General features: G+C 52.3%; 2 protein-coding genes across 3 annotated transcripts; both read left to right on the top strand.

Annotated features, from left to right (window-relative positions):
- Window positions 1–3237: 3237 nt before the first annotated feature.
- Window positions 3238–7014, top strand: CCNO (cyclin O). Of its 2 annotated transcripts, none has more exons than XM_033109877.1 (3): window positions 3238–3647; window positions 4389–4574; window positions 5040–7014. In XM_033109877.1, the coding sequence occupies exons 1-3, from the start codon at window positions 3372–3374 to the stop codon at window positions 5523–5525; spliced, it is 948 nt and encodes a 315-aa protein (XP_032965768.1). In that variant the 5' UTR covers window positions 3238–3371; the 3' UTR covers window positions 5526–7014. The 2 variants fall into 2 exon arrangements, with proteins under 2 accessions (XP_032965768.1, XP_032965767.1); XM_033109876.1 differs by having other exon boundaries at window positions 3238–3758; window positions 5040–7013.
- A 2118-nt stretch (window positions 7015–9132) lies between these two features.
- Window positions 9133–15557, top strand: MCIDAS (multiciliate differentiation and DNA synthesis associated cell cycle protein). The gene is made up of 7 exons (XM_033109884.1): window positions 9133–9398; window positions 9489–9579; window positions 9759–9847; window positions 13060–13132; window positions 13709–13932; window positions 14565–14675; window positions 14933–15557. The coding sequence occupies exons 1-7, from the start codon at window positions 9282–9284 to the stop codon at window positions 15371–15373; spliced, it is 1146 nt and encodes a 381-aa protein (XP_032965775.1). The 5' UTR covers window positions 9133–9281; the 3' UTR covers window positions 15374–15557.
- Window positions 15558–15865: the final 308 nt, after the last annotated feature.

Genomic DNA, 15865 nt, shown 5'->3' with positions numbered 1-15865 from the left:
GTAGCCTATAGCACAATGCGTGACCTTGCTGTGGAAGGCATATAGCTGGTAATTATGGAGCAAGGCACTACGCTAATTTTGAATCCTAGTTCTGCCACTTACTATCTGCGTGACTTGGGCAAACTACTTTTCCTCTCTATACCTCAGTTTTCTTACCTGTAAACGGAGACAATAATAGAACCTATTTCATAGAGTTCAAGATTAAATGAGTATAATATCCATAAAGAGGGTAAGGCACTACCTGGCACATAATAAGTTTTATATCAGTATTAGCTGTTGTCTCCCCTACTGCTTTTCCCTTCCCCTCAATTCTGTGTTCCAGAAATTCTGTATCAGGTAGGCCCTAGAATATCCCAGGAATCATGCTTCCAGACCCTCCCATATCCTGTTCCTCTACTTGGAACACTCTTGCCCAAATTCCTCTCATATTTTCTTTCCACCCCCATCCTTCTGTCTTAGCTTAACCACCATTTGCTCTGGGAAGCCTTTCCAGTCCAGGCCAGTTACTTCCACTGTAGGCTCCTATGGCACCCAAGTAGGGCTGCCAGTTGTTAGGAGGCCCAGTTAAATCTGAATATCAGATAAACAAATAATGTTTTAGTATAAGTATGCCCCAAGTAATAGTTGGATTTCAGATAAACAATAAATAATTTTTAGTATAAAGATGTCCCATGCAATACTTGAGACATACTTATAGTAAAAATTTATTTGTTGTCGATCTGACATATGAATTTAACTGGGTGTCCCGTATTTTATCTATCAACCCTACACCCAGGAGCTCCTCTATCATAATTCTTACCACACTTTAATAATTTAAAAAATGTGACAAGTGGTTCTGTTTCCCCTTCTACAGTGTCACGTCCGCAGCACTCATGCAGCCTTGCTCACTGTTGTAGACCTGGCACAGCAGGCATACCTCAGAGATATTACAGGTTCGTTCCAGACCACTGCAATAAAGTCAGTATTGCAACAAAGCCAGTTAAAATCTTTTTGCTGGTGAAAGGTCTTGCCTTCAATTTGTGAAAATGAAACATCTGTGAAGCACAATAAAGCGAAGTGCAATAAAACTAGATATGCCTGTGCTGAGGAATAGATCCATCAGGCCAAAGTGCAGGCACCCCCGTCGGAGTGTAACTACAGCCACACGCTCAGAGAGCAAAAGATTTTCAACACAGCACACTAGCTTCAAGTTCACAGGTGGATAAAATGATGGCACTGCTTTTTGGATAGCTCCGTGGGATAATACTGTTGACTTCCCGATTGCTTTAAGGTGACCGCACTATTTATATTTTTAAAAAAGTTTGAGTTTTCACACCTATTTCACTTGACTCTTAGGGCAAGTATTAATATCTATGTTTAACAGAGGAGGAAACAGAGGCCCAGAGAAGGTTAGCAGCTTACCCAAGATGACCAATAAATGGGAGCAACAATTTTTACCCTAGGAGTTGAATTTGTGCTCTTTCCACTGTACCACGTGGCCATCTAGGCCAATTTGAAACTCAGAATTCCTGGGTTCTTCTCCTCACCTAGACAGCTTCTCAAGGAAGAAGTCTGATATCTGACCCTTCTGCATAGATTTAATTGCTCCTCCCATAATGGTTCCTCAACAAGAGCCTGGGAGGAGACACACAGGCTTGGTGTCTGTATTTTGAGATATAGGTGATTCTTAGCTAATCTCTCATGTTACAAATGACACTATTTAGGCCTGGAGACTAAAGACTTTGCTCAGAGTTACAGGGAAATAGGGGTAACACTGACCAGAACCAGATATTGACCCTTTTTCTTTTACTCGCATCTAGAGAACACACCACCCTAAATCCCACTACGCTACATTTCTGAGGAACAAAGATTTACACGTTGATGACATACATTTGGCATCTTCTGGAATGAGGTGAGAATGGCTGAAACTGCTCTTGGTATAGCACCTAGTAATCGCAACTCTTGGAGTGCCTCTGGAATGTTCGTCAACTTGAGGGTATGTGGGCTTTCTGCCACTGGTTAATGCATGTAAGGCTCACTAGATGCTACCTGTGCCCCCACCTCCACCCCTTCTCCTGAAGAGAGTCTCTTTCTGAGACTCTCAGAAAGATTTACTCAGAAGAAGGACTCCAGCTTCTACCAGAACAGGAGTCTATGGACTAACGAGTAGCGCCCTGAGGAAACTGCCTTGTTCAGTACCGTCCCTCCTGTCTGGACCCCCACTCCCCATCCTCACACACCCCTCCCACCCCTGCAGCTCTACGTCAGTGAGCTTCTGCAGGAAGCTAAACTTCCTCTGAGGAAACTTCCACTCAGGAGCGGAAACTGGAAACAGGGAATAACCAACAAATGTTGGGCCGGGGACAAAGGGTCAGAAGCTAATGACTTAAAACAGAACAGGCTGTGAGCAATTTCACAGAGGGAGAAATGCAACGCTCCAACAATGCTCTATGTTCTTAAACCGCTCCAGCTTACTCGATTTGGGGCGGAAAGTGCGGAGTTAGTTTTACAGGACTGTGGGTCCGCTGTTTGAGGCTCCTTGGGCAGCCTTCTGTTATGTATTGATGTTTGGAGCAGCAATGCCTGCTCTATGCTGGCTGGACTAGCTTCTAGATACACAGCAACGCAGATGCACATGAGGGGGCTCTTCTCCCCGAGACCCGCGGAAGGGGATACTGGCTACTGGGGTCCTGCCTGAAAAAAAAAAAAATCACAAACTCGATTGAATTAGGATTACTGCTTATACGAGTCAATGAAGAAAACTGTTCTGTCCGTATTTCTAGCTCCTGGAGTCTCCTTTTGGAACTCGGAAGCCGACCTTTACAAAATTACCGACCTGGATGAAGGCCGGCATGGAAGGTGCTCGCACGAGTGGAGACCATCTGGTCCGTGCCCCGCCGTCTCCCCCCCGCCAGCACTCTCCACCCCCCCGCCCCGCCCCGTCGCCCCGGGAGAACTTTTTTCTCGGGAGCCCCTCAGCTGGATCCTGGGCTCACCTGACCTCGTCGCCACCGCCCCACTCCACCCGACTAGGAACTCTCAGCTCCGGCGGCGACCGGGGCTCGGTTGTCCCGGTAACGCGGGACGCGCGCGCAGCGGGCCGCGCAAGGCGGGTGAGCGGCGCCCGCTGCAGCTCCTCCTCCTCCTCCCGCATGCAGACAGCCGAGGCCGCCAGCCCCTCGCTCCGAAGCGGTTGTTTAGCCGGGAAAACGCGGCTCCCGTGCGGCTCGGGACTCAGCCAGTGAGAGGCTGGGGGTGTGGTAGAGGGAAGTCGCAGGCCAGTACTTAGGGCCTCGCCGCCCTCGGGCCGGGCCTTCTTTGCATTCTCGCACGCGCTGGATGTCCAGTCCGCCGCAGCCGGGGAGTCAGTGTGGCGGCCACTGGGCCGCATCATGGTGACCCCCTGCCCGACCAGCCCTGTAAGCCCTGCCGCCCGGGCTAGGAGGCGGGACAATGACCAGAACCTCCGTGCCCCGGTAAAGAAGAGCAGGCGTCCACGCCTCCGGAGGAAGCAGCCACTGCAGCTTCTGGACCCGAGTCCGCTCCCGGGAGATTCTGGAGTTTGCGACCTGTTCGAGTCCCCCAGCTCCGGCTCGGACGGCGCAGACAGCCCCGCAGCGTCCGCGGCACGAGGCTGCAGCCCCTTACCCGGCCCTGCCCAGCAGTTGGTACAGCTAGACCTACAGACCTTCCGCGATTACGGTCAGAGCTGCTACGCCTTCCTCAAGGCGCGGGAGAACCACTTCCACCCGCGGGAGTCGCTGGCGCGGCAGCCACAAGTGAGGCGCTGGTAGAGCCAGCTCCCAGCGCCGCTCTCCTGCCTCTCCTTTTCTGCTCTGTCTGCCCTCCGCGACGCCCCAGCCCGCGCCAGCCTAGTTCCGGCCCCGGGTCCAAGTGGGTAGGGGATGGAGGCCCGGGCTATCAGCTTCATTTTACAGATGGAGGAAAGTGGGGCCTAGACCGCTTAAACGACCTACCCAAAGTCTCCAAACTGGTAAATGGGGGGTATGGTAGAATGCAGAGGAGTTAAGACAGTTTCTGGTTCGAGTCGGACTCCTGTCGACCCCGGCCACGGTATTTAACAATCCCGGGCTTGTTCATCTGCAAAGTCCGGACCTCCCCACCCCCCGCCGCCCCCATTGAATTGCTGAGAGGATTACACGAGGTAATTTGTGTACGCGTTCTGCACAGAGCCAGGCACAAATCCAGGCGTTCCGGCGCTTAGCTGGACCAGCGCTCTTTCCACAGCAACGCTGCCCGCCTGTTTCCCAGCTTAGAGAGCATTTAGCTGTTTTCCTCTTCTTCCTGTCTCCCTCCAGGGAAGCTCCCTGCGATTTCTTGGTCCGTTCCTTCCGGAGCCTCTTTTCTCCCTAGGCTCAGCCGACCGCCTCTTTCCTCCCTCCCGGCAGGTAACGGCGGAATCCCGCTGTAAGCTGCTCAGCTGGTTGATACCGGTGCACCGCCAGTTCGGCCTCTCCTTCGAGTCTCTGTGCCTGACGGTGAACATTCTGGACCGCTTTCTTACCACCACGCCTGTGGCTGCAGACTGTTTCCAGCTGCTCGGGGTCACGTCCCTGCTCATCGCTTGCAAACAGGTACCTCTCCGCGGGGCTTTGGGGGGCAGCCAAACTCCTGGCCACTCTGCCCTCCTGGCTCTCCAGAGCACACAGTTTCGTGCTGAGTTCCCTAAACTCATTTTGGTAGACGTGTGCAAACTTATACATCCTCCCCTCCCCCCCCCAACTTTCACCCAGTCCGCAAAGGAACAGGTTGAAGTTAGTCCCAACAGCTCTTTGTAGAGCCTCTATTCTAGTCTGGTAGCGGGGTAGGGATGGGGGAAGGGCTAGGAGAGATCTTCAAAATTTCTGAAACCTTTTTTTAGCCGGACAGTAGTTAGAGAAGCTGCGTCAGAAGTACACCCCAGGTGACTTAAGTGAAAGTAATGGAGCGGTGAAGCCCCAGCTATATTGCTGGAAGGGATGGTGGGGGGGGGAGTTCTGGTTTTCTCCCAGGTTTGAGACTGGGGTGGGCCTTGGGCCCTGGATGCACCTGTGTTACAGGTGGAGGTGCATCCACCGCGCGTGAAGCAGCTCCTGGCCCTGTGCTGCGGCGCCTTCTCCCGGCAGCAGCTCTGCAACCTCGAGTGCATCGTGCTACACAAACTGCACTTCAGCCTGGGCGCGCCAACCATCAGCTTCTTCTTGGAGCATTTCACGCACGCGCGCGTGGAAGTCCGGCAGGCCGAAGTCTCCCAAGCCCTGGAGGCGCAAGCGCTGGCTAGAGGGGTGGCAGAGCTGAGCCTGGCAGACTACGCCTTCACCAGTTACACTCCCTCCCTGCTGGCCATCTGTTGCCTGGCTCTGGCTGACCGCCTGCTTCAGCTCCCGTGCCCCGTGGACTTGCGCCTGGGCGAGCACCCCGAGGCAGCGCTGCAGGACTGCCTGGGCAAGCTGCAGCTACTGGTAGCCATAAATGGAACCTCCCTGACTCACATGCTGCCCCACCAGATTTACGAGAAGTGCAGCCTGCCTCGGAGCTTGAAATAAAATAGACCCTTGGTCTCCTTTTATCCCTTGGCCAAGGAGCTGGACCTTTCCCATTGCTTTGAGAGAGTGTAGTATTGAGCCACAAAGAGGGGTTCAGGGCTCCAGCTTGGTCACCCGGTCATCCTGTGCATTGTAAATCACGTACATTGCAGCGTCTAGTCGTTTATTTTTCTGAGGGCACATGAGAAGAGTCTTTCCCCAACAAACAGGCTGTTTGTCATGGTTTGTCTGAATGCTTCTATTACCTTTGTTTGTCTGCAGGGAGGTATAGTGAAGGCAGCCCCAGAATAGAGGTGGTCAGCAACAGTTGAGGGGTCCTCCCTCCCTCTGGGTCCACTCTGTAGTTGACATCTTTATGTAATAAAGCCAGGTCAGGCAATGTCCAGGTGACTGCGGATCCAGTTACAAGGCAACTCAGGGTCAACTTGTAGGCCTGTATCCCATGACCCTCCTGTCAGAAGGCTGAGGACTGCACACCCCCAGAGGTCCAAAAGATATGGTGGGGTGTGAAGAATAGAAGCCACAGCAGTCTATGCTGTCTAGAGAAGCGAGGGTGCACATGCTGGTGCCAAAGATGCCTGGCCTGGAAGCTTTGGACACTGCAGCTCCACTAGCAGAGGGTGAAGCAAGAGCTACCCCAACAACTAACAGATGTTGGAAATCAAGGCTTTGCAGGCAGTTGTGGCCATTACTAATCGAGCCCATGTATCCTGCAATCACATCGTTCAACGGTTCATGTTTCTCTTAGCACCTGTTACACCTGAGCCCAGGGTAACAAATGGCATACCAGTAATCATGGCTATCATTGACTGCTTAATGTACCAGGCATTGTGTTGAGAATTCCTCATTTCAATCCAACAATTTTATGAGGCAGTGTCTATTATCCCATTTTTCAGAGAAGAACACTGGGCCTCAGAGAGGTTAAACAACAGTGCAGCATCCAGGGTTTGAAGGCAGGTGGCCTAAGTTCAGTCCCTCCCTTAGCCACACTGCTCAACTTCCCTAATTTACAGGTTTCTAGAAATGCTCCAAAAACCCTGTTTCTGAGATAGATGTGGCTATACCAGTCCCTAACACGGGGCTGTTGTGAAGCCTAAATGAGATTGTTGTGAGGTAGTATAAAGTTGTGATTAAACAAGTGGGTTTGGAGTCAATTTGCTGGGTGACCTTAAGCAAGTCTCATCTTTATGTCTAAGTCTCTTCTCTAAAAATAGGAGTAACAGCACTTATCTGGTAGGGTTGAAGAATGGATTTAATAAGATATTCCATATAACCCCTCCCAGTACAGGCACTGGCACATAGCAAGTCTTCAAGAAGGCTAGTGGCAGCCTGCACAGAAAAAACTTGGAGAAAGAAATAGAGATAAAGCAAATATAGGGAAATGTTAACAATTGGCGGTGAACATGCTGTTGTTCATTATACTGGTTTTTCAAATTTCTATATGGTTGAAAACAAAAAGTTTTTGGGGAAAAGTCATGTATGATTGCATTTAGAATAAATCTAAATTTGTGACAAATATGCACAAATAAAAAGCAAACTGAAAGCAAATTTAGAGACTCTTCCTTGCACTTCTCCGTATATGCGTCCTCCAAAGCCAGGGACGCCTTACTCTGAGCCCCTCAGACCCCTTCTCTCCTGATATGTTGATGTGCCAAAATCTCCAGGAACTTTCCTCCTCCTTGGCTCAGGGAGAGGTAAGTGGTGATCCCATCGCAGGTATGCGATGATGAAAAGGAAGGGGAGGAAAAAATCATTATCTGTCCCAAATTCCAAAATATCTGGAGCCCTCAGCCTGGTTGTGCGATGTGGTGTGTGTTTGTGATGGGGCGTGGGCAGGTGGGGGGCAGATCCTTCTGCAAAAGAGTGGGAGGAGTCCTCCTCACCAGCATTTACTTTATCACTCAGCCAAAATTGGTATGGGTGATTTGGTTCCGGAATCATTCAGATTAGGAGTCATATAATCATGCTATTCCAGCTCCTGTTGCCACAGATAATCTCTTATACATTTTTATGTACAATACCTATACTTTTGTACCAGAATTTGGAACTTATTGATAAAATATAGGCCTGTTCTGGAAAATCGGTGATGGTCTCCATGGGTAGAGATCTCCCCAAAACTTAGGTAAGAGCGCTCCTACTCCTTTTACAGAGTGGGAAATCAGTAAGGACAGGGGAGGAGGATGGACTGGCTAGTGGCTAGGCTACTCCGGAACCAGAAGAAGCAAAAAACAGCCAGGAACAGGCTGTAGGAGGTGCAGCACAAAAGGCTCCTTACGACAACAACACTAATTCATCCACACCAAGCACCAGTCACGTTACATAAATAATCTCATCTTCACAGCAAAGGGATTGGAGTGAGCATTGTTTTTGCTAAAGAACTGGGATTCACGGATCTGGTGGAGCTTGGTTCTGATACTCAGCACTCCTGCCCAGAAAGCCAGAGCTCCTCACCATCAGCATATTACACCAACTCTAGCTGGCCAGCTTCACCTCATCTGGGTTCTGGCTTCTGGGTTACTCTCCATCACTCTTAGGGGTATCTTGTTTATTAATCTAGATAATAGGTGCAAATAAAAGAGGATCGTGACTCTTTAAAAGAGGATCTTTCACTACTATCACCACCGTTAGGGATAAGGCACAAACAAGATGCCCAATAGGAGGTCACAAAGATTCCAATTTCAGATGATTGTTCAAATTGGATGGACATGAGTGATACTAAGATAGGCCCCCGCACCCAAGGATCTGGAGAAGCCCCTTCCTGGGAGAGGCTTTGGGCTTGGGAAGAGCAGCCAAGATTTTCTTAGAGAAAGCAAGGCAGGCAGCTAAGGGCTGGGGAGCGGGAAGGGGGACAGAGACAGAGGCTATAGAGGATTTGGGACTGTCTACTGTGGCGTTTACAGAAACTGGAGGACAGTGTAGATGTCACGTTTTCTTAATTGATCCTCTTTTTAAAGCTGTGCTTTGGTGCTGTTGCCCGGGAGAGTGCGGGGTTAGGGGTATCCGGCCGGGCTCTAAGCATCAGACCAAGAGAGACCAAGTGGAAGTAGGTGAGTCAAAACCAGGAATGCTCCCCTTGGAGCCTTGGCGGAAGGGGCTTCTGTGATCGGGGGGCTGTTTTGGCGAATACCTGCTGGAATTCTACATTTCCACCAAGTCCTAGACGGCGGCACAAATGCTGGAGTCTGGCTTTGGCGAGTGTCACTCCATGTTTTCTTTGTGTTTTGTGGCTGGGGTGGGAAGAAAATGAAACAAGATTCCTTAACTTTTCCTTCCCCGTTGTCCATAAGCGGGAAGGCGGTACCTAGTGTTAGGGACCGGTAGGGCTCGTCCACCCCTCCTTTCCCTCCCTGCTTTGGCGCGGCGGGGAGGCTGCGGCGCCAACGCTCGCCAAAAGGGCGCTCGCGGGCCCGGGCCCGGGCCCCGCGCTCGCGGCTCCCGGGGGAAGCTGCGTTGCCAGGTTGGGTTTAACGCCTCCGCCTGAGCGCAGATTGTCCGGGGCTGAAGGCGCCACCTCTGGCGCTCCGGCGCGAGCCGCCCCTCCCGCACGGCGGTCCTCCTCTCCACTCGGCCCTCCCTCTGCACCTCCACAATCGCCCCTTGGCTCCACCCAGGCCACGCGCTTTCCCGGACCTCCCGACCGCTTCTGAGCCTACAGGCACCCGGCGGAGAACAGGGTGTAGTCGCCACCCTAGCCCCGGCCACTGCCTCCGAGCAGTCGGTACGGGGCTCCCCAGCTAAAGCCTGCGAGGAGGCAGAATGCAGGCGTGCGGTGACGCCGCAGCAGGACGCCGAGCCTTCGACAGCATCTGCCCCAACAGGATGCTGGAGCTGCAGGGCCGGCCCTTCGGCAAGTCCAGGAAGCTGGAGAGGAAGGTGGGACCGCGGCGGGCGGGGACCGGGCGGGTTCCTCACGCTCTGCGCCCCGAGGGCTGATCCGCACTCACGGTTTCTGTGCTCGGCTAGTTCACTCCTCCGCGGAAGTTCTTTTCCGGTTGCGGCAGCCCGGTGTCGGTGTACGAGGATCCCCAGGACCCGGAGCGCGCTGTGCTGCCTGGTGAGCCGATGGCCCCCGCACGACTCCTCGGGTTCCGCGCGCCGGGTGGGTGGAGCACGCGCGGCTCGGAAGAGCTGCTTTCCCCCAGGTTCCTAAGTCCTGGCGGTGATGCCAGCGGCGAACCCTTGCTGGGAAGCTCAGGGTCCGCCCCGCTCGTGTCTCCGGTTCTACCCGCACAGCCCTCACCACCATAGACCTGCAGGACCTCGCAGACTGCTCGTTACTCGGGTCCGACGCGCCGCCTAGTGGTGACTCAGAAGCCTCGCAGGTACCTCCCTTTCCTTTTGGAGCCTCTCCGGCTCTGGTAGCTCAAACTCGAGATTCCGGAGTCTTGGGTTCGTTTCTTCAAGGGCTAATCTCCGGCGAGGAGCGCACACACATCTGGCTAGTGAGGGAACACGTCCTGCGGAATCTGAGCCTAGAGGATCAGAACTTCCTCCTCCCTCCTAGTATGTTACGACGGCCGCATTCTCAGAGCTGTTCTGACCAACTCCGGACAGGGGCACTCCTCCGGAGGGCTCCCCGGCCAGGCCGGTCTCCCGTTCTTCTCCCCATCTATTCCCTGGAGCTGCGACAAAGCAATGTGGAGAGTGCTCACTGAGGGATTAGGCGGGTAGGTGGGAGCAGAGTTGCGTGCTGGGCATCTGATACATCCTGTCTGTTCCCCTAACGTCACCTTCCCGGCCATTCTTTCATTAACCATTTTCACTCCCTGGGTATCTATGGAGTGTGGAGATCTGAAGATAACTTCTGGATCAAGACTGGAAAAGACAGAGTTTACATTTGGAGGAAGCGGGAAAGAGGGACAAAGGACTCTGGAAGAAATCTAATAGAAAACGTTCCTCTCTGCAGAGATGGCCCTTCAGCAGTTGGACATTTTAAAAAAGTTTTTTCTCCCCTTCCAATGACTCTGTTACATACCCTCATGGGGCAAAGAGGCATTTGACTCCCCCCCCCTAAAAAAACCCCCTATATTTCTTGCTTCCCATTTCTACCACTTGTCAGGACTGACATTCCAGCCAGGCAGATGATAGAACCTCCCAGTACTGGTCAGAAGCCTGGCTCATCGATGCCATGTGAAGTGCCCAGAAGGACAGGAGGTCTTAGCTAGACACAACATACAGGAAGAGTACCAGTCTGTTCCTGCTTCCAGGCATCAGGTGCTGGGGACATGAGGTCCATGGGGAAAGCCCAGCACAGAACTCTCTAGAAGATATGACCACCTCCCACAACTGGGGTTGTCGGTGGGGCAAAGCTTCCCAGGGCCTCCTCTAAGTGCCTCTTAGAATTGGGATAGAGCCCAGGCAAGTCAGGCCATTAAGAGCAGAGATTGTTAAGGCAAGAGGTGAGAGTGGGCATTGCTCTACAGAGGCCATTCTATTGTTCTTTTTAGATCTGGATGCCTAAATAAGGAAAAGACAATGCCTGAGCGCCTTTCAACCGATGCAGAGGCCTACATTACTCCCTTACTTTAACATGTTTGTTTTGCAAGTAACAAAAATCTAGCAGGCTCTTGCTGAATTTTTGTTTAAGTATACAGAGCTTAAACTTGACATCATGTTCTGTTAGTATTTGTGTGTGTGTGTGTGTGTGTGTGTGTGTGTGTGTGTGGTGGGGGGGGGCTGCTGTTGTAGTTGAAGAAAGGCCAGATTTTAATCTAATTGGGAAGGTAGGACTCAAAGTTTCAAGGACAGAGCTCATGCCAGATGGCCCTAGACGTCTAGGACGTTCCCTAGGGAAGACAGAGTTGGTGCAGAGGGAGAGAGACCCCCAGGGGAAGATTCCCTGGGGAGACGCCTGGCCAGTCCACCCTCTGGTCATATGTCCCAGCTTCTCTCCTGCTGGGGAAGGTGGACAGAGAGAGGAAGTGCTCTAGAAGTGTTGGAGGTCCAGAATGGGCCAAGATCTGGAGAGCATAGAAGAAAGCATTTCCTGGGCCCCATCCAGTTCCTGAGTTAGCCTCCAGTCTCCTCATGGTAAGGACTTTTCTACATTCTCTGCTGAGAGTGAGACCTTTCAGCCCTTGGAAATGAATCTCATTTCTGATTCCTTCCACCAGAGCAGAACTATGCTTCAGGATTTGTCTGGGGCCCTCAGACTTCGTATCTCAGCAACTTTTCCCTTGTAGCCTCAGTTCCCAACTGGTGCTAGAGGCCTCCCTGATTGAAACTGTCCCTTCTGAGGAAAACTGATGCTTGTACATTCTTTGAAGTTAGGGTCAGAATAAGTTCCTCTTCTCAGAAATATTTGAATAGTAAAAGGGGCTTTTGGGAAAGAAAATGATTACACGAAGGAATCAAGCAACCAATAGTAGTCAAATCAGTAGAATAGATATTTCTGGTGGGCATATTGGAGCATCCCTCACATTATGCCCCTTAAGAGACTTCTTTCCCCTTCCCAGTCTGTCTTCGTTGGAAGCCAGGCTTTCCTAAAAGAGAGATTAAACTAGAGACAATGTATAGAGGAAAGTGGATTGAAATAGGCACCAGCATTCTGGGGAAGGAGCCCCAATTTCACTATTTCAGAGGTCACTTTGGGCAATTCAATTTCTCTGAGCTTCAGATTCTCTGTCAGAGGAGGAGTCACTTCCTGGGCCCTGCCTGCTTCCCACATCTGTATGAGAATTAACAGAGACGCTAATGTGAAAGAGTTTTGTCAACTCTAAATGTCCACTATTAGGGAAAAAGAAGGTTCTTGCACCAGCATTTTACAGTCTCCTGCCTACACACCCAGGCACATTGTGGGAATCGAGGAGAGTGTCCAGTTCAAGATGTTGGACACCAACTTTTTGAGAAACAGAAGAGCAATAGACACCACACCTGCTGCGTGCTGAGCAGAAACACTTTCCATAGCATTTCTGGCCCCTTCTCATAGCCTACCCTTCCCCTTCCTTTATGGGGATGGGATGGTTTAGCTGTGACTGAGCCTTGGCAGGATATATGGCCTCAAGTCACTGCTTTGGATGACCCTGCACGCTGTCGAATCTTGGGGGAAAGACCGAGTGTTCGTACACCACGCTCCCAGATCTTAGAGCGGTGGCTCCTTGGCTGGTGGAGGTAAGCCCCAGCTGAGGTTCAGCGGGCGCGCAAGGAAGGTGCCGGAGGCAGCTGGTTGGCTGATAGCCGGCCAGTGAGGAGGTGCGGGGCCTGTGCCGGCTGCCAGAGGACGGGCTCGGTGCCAGGGCGCTGAGCGCTGAAGGGCAGACACCCGACACACAGCCACGCACAGTTTCAGCGTCTTGCAGGACCCTCGCAGACCGTGTCCCCTCTTCGTTCGTCCCGCTCCCCACCATGGCGGTGCAAGCCTGCTGGGTTTCGTGTCTCGGATGGGGCTTTGATTTTCAGGTATGAGGCTCGGCTGCGAACGCAAGAGACTACAGCAGATCCAAGGCCGAGCCCGGGAGGACAACTGTAGGTCTGGGAAGTGTTCCAGACCTGCCAGACTCGACATTAACTAGCTTACACCTCTGGTTTGTTTCAGAACCATTCCCTGCAAACGGCAGTGGACTTCGGTTTGCAGGATTTCAGAGACACGGTAGATGATCTGATTGCAGGCAAGTGCAGCATCCTTGCAGTTAAATAACGGCGGGGTGCGACCCCACCCCGCCCCCATCAGACTAGTTCAGATTTCGTGGTTGTGAAGGTGGTAAACTCAGCACCTGTCAACGGCTGGCTAGCAATTCATCAAAGGGTCAGCATCTTCGATATTTAGGGGATTCCTCGCCCCCCCCCACCCCCCGCAGTCCTAACAGAGAAGATGAATCGCTGGATCTATAGCCCTTTTAGCCCTTTCTCAGTTTGCCTATGTGAGTTCTGGGAGAGGGAGCCCTACTCTGTGATGTTGAGTAATAGGTGTACACAGAGCAGCGGACTTGTGTGATTTCAGGCAGGTTTGCCCTGGCCACGGTGGAAATTCAGTACAGATCAACTCAAGAGGCATATATTGAGCACCTGCTGTCTATGTAGAGTATATCAGAAAGGGCCCGGGATCATAGGGATTGCAGAGTAAGGGTGTTTCACTTAATAAAGAAAAATCTCTGTGTAAACCCTACATCCTGCGTGGCATTTTGTCCCTGTAGCTAGCTGGGCATGAGTTTGAGGTTGCAAACCCAGCTCCCGCTCTTCCCCAGACTCATCCTCTTTGATGTCGCCTCCCCTGGCCGGCGGAGACCTCCCTTTCTCTCCGTGCGACGTATTGCCCTTCGAGCCCTGTCTCTCCCCGCCGCTGGATCCACGTGCCCTGCAGTCACCGCAGCTGCGCCCTCCGGACGTGCCTCCATTGGAGCAGTACTGGAAGGAAGTGGCCGACCAGAACCAAAGGGCGTTAGGGGACGCTCTCGTTGAGAATAACCAAGTAGGGACACTGGGCCGGAGGCCAGGGGTCCGGGGGCGAGGACAGGGTATGGAGCTCCTGGCGGAAGTGGGGGGTGCATGAGCAGGAATGTGCCCGTGTAGACGCCAGAACCAGTGGACTCGAGAGTAGTTTACATAGTGCTATTGCTCCAGTGGCTCTACTTCAGTTTCCAGCTTCACTAAGTGGGGAATAATTCTACCCCACTAGATTTTAAATAGGGCCACCAATGTTTATTGAAGGCTTTCCATATGCCTGGTAATTTGCTTACCAATATACGTTCTCCTCTCATTTAATACTCACAACCACTGAGCTAGTAGATACTTACTAGCCCCATTTTACAGATAAGGAAACTGAAGTATAGGAAGGTTGAACTTCGGAGGCAGAACCTGCATCTGCCTATAGCCAAAGTTAGTACTCTGCACCGCCAGGCTAGTGTGAGGATTAATTGATACACGTTTCCTCTAAGTGCTTTGTGAAAAAAGGTCAAATACAGAAAATTGCTTATTTTGCTTACACGTGTAAGTGCCCTTGGATCCCCAGTTCCTGAATAGATGTTAGGATCTGGGTTTAATTCATGCAGAGTATACTGAGGAGACCGATGGCCTACGTCTGAACGTTTGGATCTCCTGCAGCTACAGGTGACACTGACACAGAAACAAGAGGAGATAGCCTCGCTTAAGGAGCGGAACGTGCAACTGAAGGAACTCGCCAGTCGGACCCGGCACCTGGCTTCGGTGCTGGATGTAGGTTGGGCGCGGGAGGATGGGACACTGAGGGAAGTCGGAAATGTTCCTGTGAATCCCTGACCCTGCTCCTAGTGTTGAGACCTGGCTGGGGTGGGGAAAGGAGAGGACCGTTGGGAGCTCGCTAAGTCACTAGCTGGGAGCGCCTAAGTCCGCGGAGTCGCGCTGTTTAAGGTGCACCCGGGTCTCCTTTGCGCGCCCCGCACGTGGCGAGTCCTGCAGGCCCTAGGGCGGCGCTCCATCCCCATCTTTTGTAGAAGCTGATGATCACGCAGTCTCGGGATTGCGGGACAGCAGCCGAACCCTTCCTGCTCAAGGCGACTGCCAAAAGGAGCCTGGAGGAGTTGTTCAGCGCTGCGGGGCAGGATTGCGCGGAAGTGGACGCCATCCTGACGGAGATTTCCGAGCGCTGTGATGAAGCGCTGCAGAGCCGTGATCCCAAGCGGCTCCGGCTACAGCCGGAGTCCGCGAGCCTGGACCGCAGGCCTGGGAACCTGCACGGCGCCTTCCGGGGGCTGCGCACAGACTGCAGCCGGAGCGCGGTGAACCTGAGCCACAGTGACCTGGAGGAGGGCGGCTCCTTCAGCACCCCCATCCGCAGCCACAGCACCATCCGCACCCTTGCTTTCCCCCAGGGCAATGCCTTCACCATTCGGACAGCCAACGGGGGTTACAAATTCCGCTGGGTCCCCAGTTGATTGGGTTGTGGTCCCCCAAAACATTGCTCTGTATCCCGACTGAAGCGCCTGGAGACTAAGCGGGAGTAGCTGAACTGCTTCCTGAACCTGGCTTCTCAGAACTCCCCTGCAGAGCGAATGCCACCTTGAAACTTATTTTTTTCAGTAACAAATCTCGGTACCGAAGCACTGTAAAGTTCTGGTACAAAATAACCCCTCCCCTTTTCACAGCGAAAGTGTGTGTGTGTGTGTGTGTGTGTAACACATACATATTTCAGTCAATTTTAAAAGTATTTTTAGCAGCTTTAAAGCTGGAAGGGACTTAGAAATCACTTAGCTATTTTATAATTGCACAATGCCCTAGCTCTATAAGAAGGAAAAGGAGGATTCAAGAAGTTGTCATTTTCTACAATAAGAAGTACTACTGGGAACCACCAATCCCTCTCACTAGTCATTTAGGGAGTGTAGGTCCAGAAGTCAGGTCCCTGGGTAACCCCGCAACACACACCCGCG

The sequence above is a fragment of the Rhinolophus ferrumequinum genome, chromosome 7 (genome assembly GCF_004115265.2).
Source record: "Rhinolophus ferrumequinum isolate MPI-CBG mRhiFer1 chromosome 7, mRhiFer1_v1.p, whole genome shotgun sequence".
Classification (NCBI taxonomy): domain Eukaryota; kingdom Metazoa; phylum Chordata; class Mammalia; order Chiroptera; family Rhinolophidae; genus Rhinolophus; species Rhinolophus ferrumequinum.
Note: the sequence above shows the minus strand (reverse complement) of the source record. Positions and strands in the feature narration are given on the sequence as shown.